The following is a 1594-nucleotide window of genomic DNA, read 5'->3' on the forward strand; positions in this document are numbered from 1 at the left end:
AAACTATTCAAAAAGAACTTTGGGGAAAAAAACGTTTCAAGCAGAGCTTTAAAGTAATCATAATGGTGAGATACACTAACTCTAGCAAAGCAATCCTATCAGGGTGTAAAGATCTGTGGTGAAGCTACTGTTATTTCCTAAGCCCTGCCCGCTTGTCCTGGCCAGGGCAGAAGGTAAGGTATGGACAACTATTTTTATTTTTGGTTCCCTCCATTACTTCCACCCTTAGAGAGGGAGGTCCACAATATCCTATGGACTCTGGGACACTCTCCCTGGTAAGATTGCACCATTGATTATTTTGCTGATAAATTGTTTTGTTGATAAATTAATAGACCTTCCCAGTTTGAACTGAAATATGACACACAAGAGGTACAAACCATACCTTTTTCTTACAACAATTTGTATGTTTTATTTCCTAGTCTGGTCCAGATGACATCAGAAACTTTGACACAGCATTTACAGAAGAAATGGTACCCTGTTCAGTTTGCATTTCTTCTGACTATAATATTGTAAATGCCAGTGTGCTGGAAGCAGATGATGCATTCATTGGATTTTCTTATGCACCACCTTCTGAGGACTCATTTCACTAAGATTTCTGGATGCTAAGAAATACTTGCAAGTCATCTTTAGATGGACTGGAACGTTTTGATTGTGAATGGATTCAAAAATATGTGCAACTAGTGCCTCGTTTGAAATGTTGAACAAACTTTTTCTGCTGTAATATGAGGAACCTGGGCATTTTGGATTACTTCCTTACGACTGTTACACCTGCTGTACAAAAATACTTTTTGAACCAATACTTTAGTTAGCTGTAAGAAAAGACATTTCTGTAAGAAAGGACACTGACTGTTCCCCCCCCCCCCCCAAGTTTACATTGATAGCTCCAAATTGTCTGTCTTTCAAAGCAGCACACTTTCTCATTTAAAGGCCTTTGTAAGCTCTCTAGTGACTTTGTGCTTGAAATGTTACTATGCAAATATTTTTGTATAGCACTGTTTTTTAAAGAAGATAAGCATACTCTGCACAATTTGCTTGTTCTTTAAGCCAAGGTGATTTATTAGTATCACTTCTTCTTAACTCCAAGCAAGAATCTGTACAATATTGCCCATCTTAAGGCCAAACTGTGCCACCTTTAGTTATACTGGGCCCTGAATTGCAACCATTACCACTTTACTCAAGTAATTTGATACATTCCATTAGTAAAACCTAGAAATGTGCTCTCTAGGTTAAATAAAGGTGGAACAAATTAGCCTTAAGTATTTTTTTTTTAATAACAATGCTTCTCATAATGACTATAACCTTTTTCCTCTTCTTGTAGAAGATAAATGGCTTTTTCCAAAGAAATATATAAGGAAAAAAATGACTGCATTTGTAGAAGGGAAATTTTGTTCTTGTGTTTAGAAAACTAATATATTTCAATTTGATTGTATTAAAATTCACTTTCATGAGATCTATACTTTGATTAGTTCATGCTTGGATAAAAAAAGAGCTAACACAGTCCATTTGTAAAAAGACTGACTGGCCACAATAGACACATTTTTTTACTTGCCCGACTCTCCTAAATCCTTTGTGGAACTTCGTGATTGTGGCTGGG

The 1594-nt window shown here is 36.1% G+C and overlaps 1 protein-coding gene across 9 annotated transcripts in view; it reads left to right on the forward strand.

Moving 5' to 3' along the window:
- The window catches only part of LOC310766754 (serine/threonine-protein kinase Sgk3), a 56694-nt gene extending 55240 nt beyond the window's left edge, over nt 1-1454 (forward strand). For all 9 annotated transcript variants that reach the window (XM_083623367.1, XM_083623363.1, XM_083623368.1 and 6 more), the window contains one exon: nt 420-1454. In XM_083623367.1, coding sequence (XP_083479493.1) covers nt 420-590 — 171 coding nt within the window. In that variant the 3' untranslated portion in view covers nt 591-1454. The remainder of the gene's footprint in view (nt 1-419) is intronic.
- The last annotated feature ends 140 nt before the right edge of the window (nt 1455-1594 follow it).

The sequence above is a fragment of the Podarcis filfolensis genome (assembly GCF_964270895.1).
Source record: "Podarcis filfolensis genome assembly, chromosome: 7".
NCBI lineage: Eukaryota > Metazoa > Chordata > Lepidosauria > Squamata > Lacertidae > Podarcis > Podarcis filfolensis.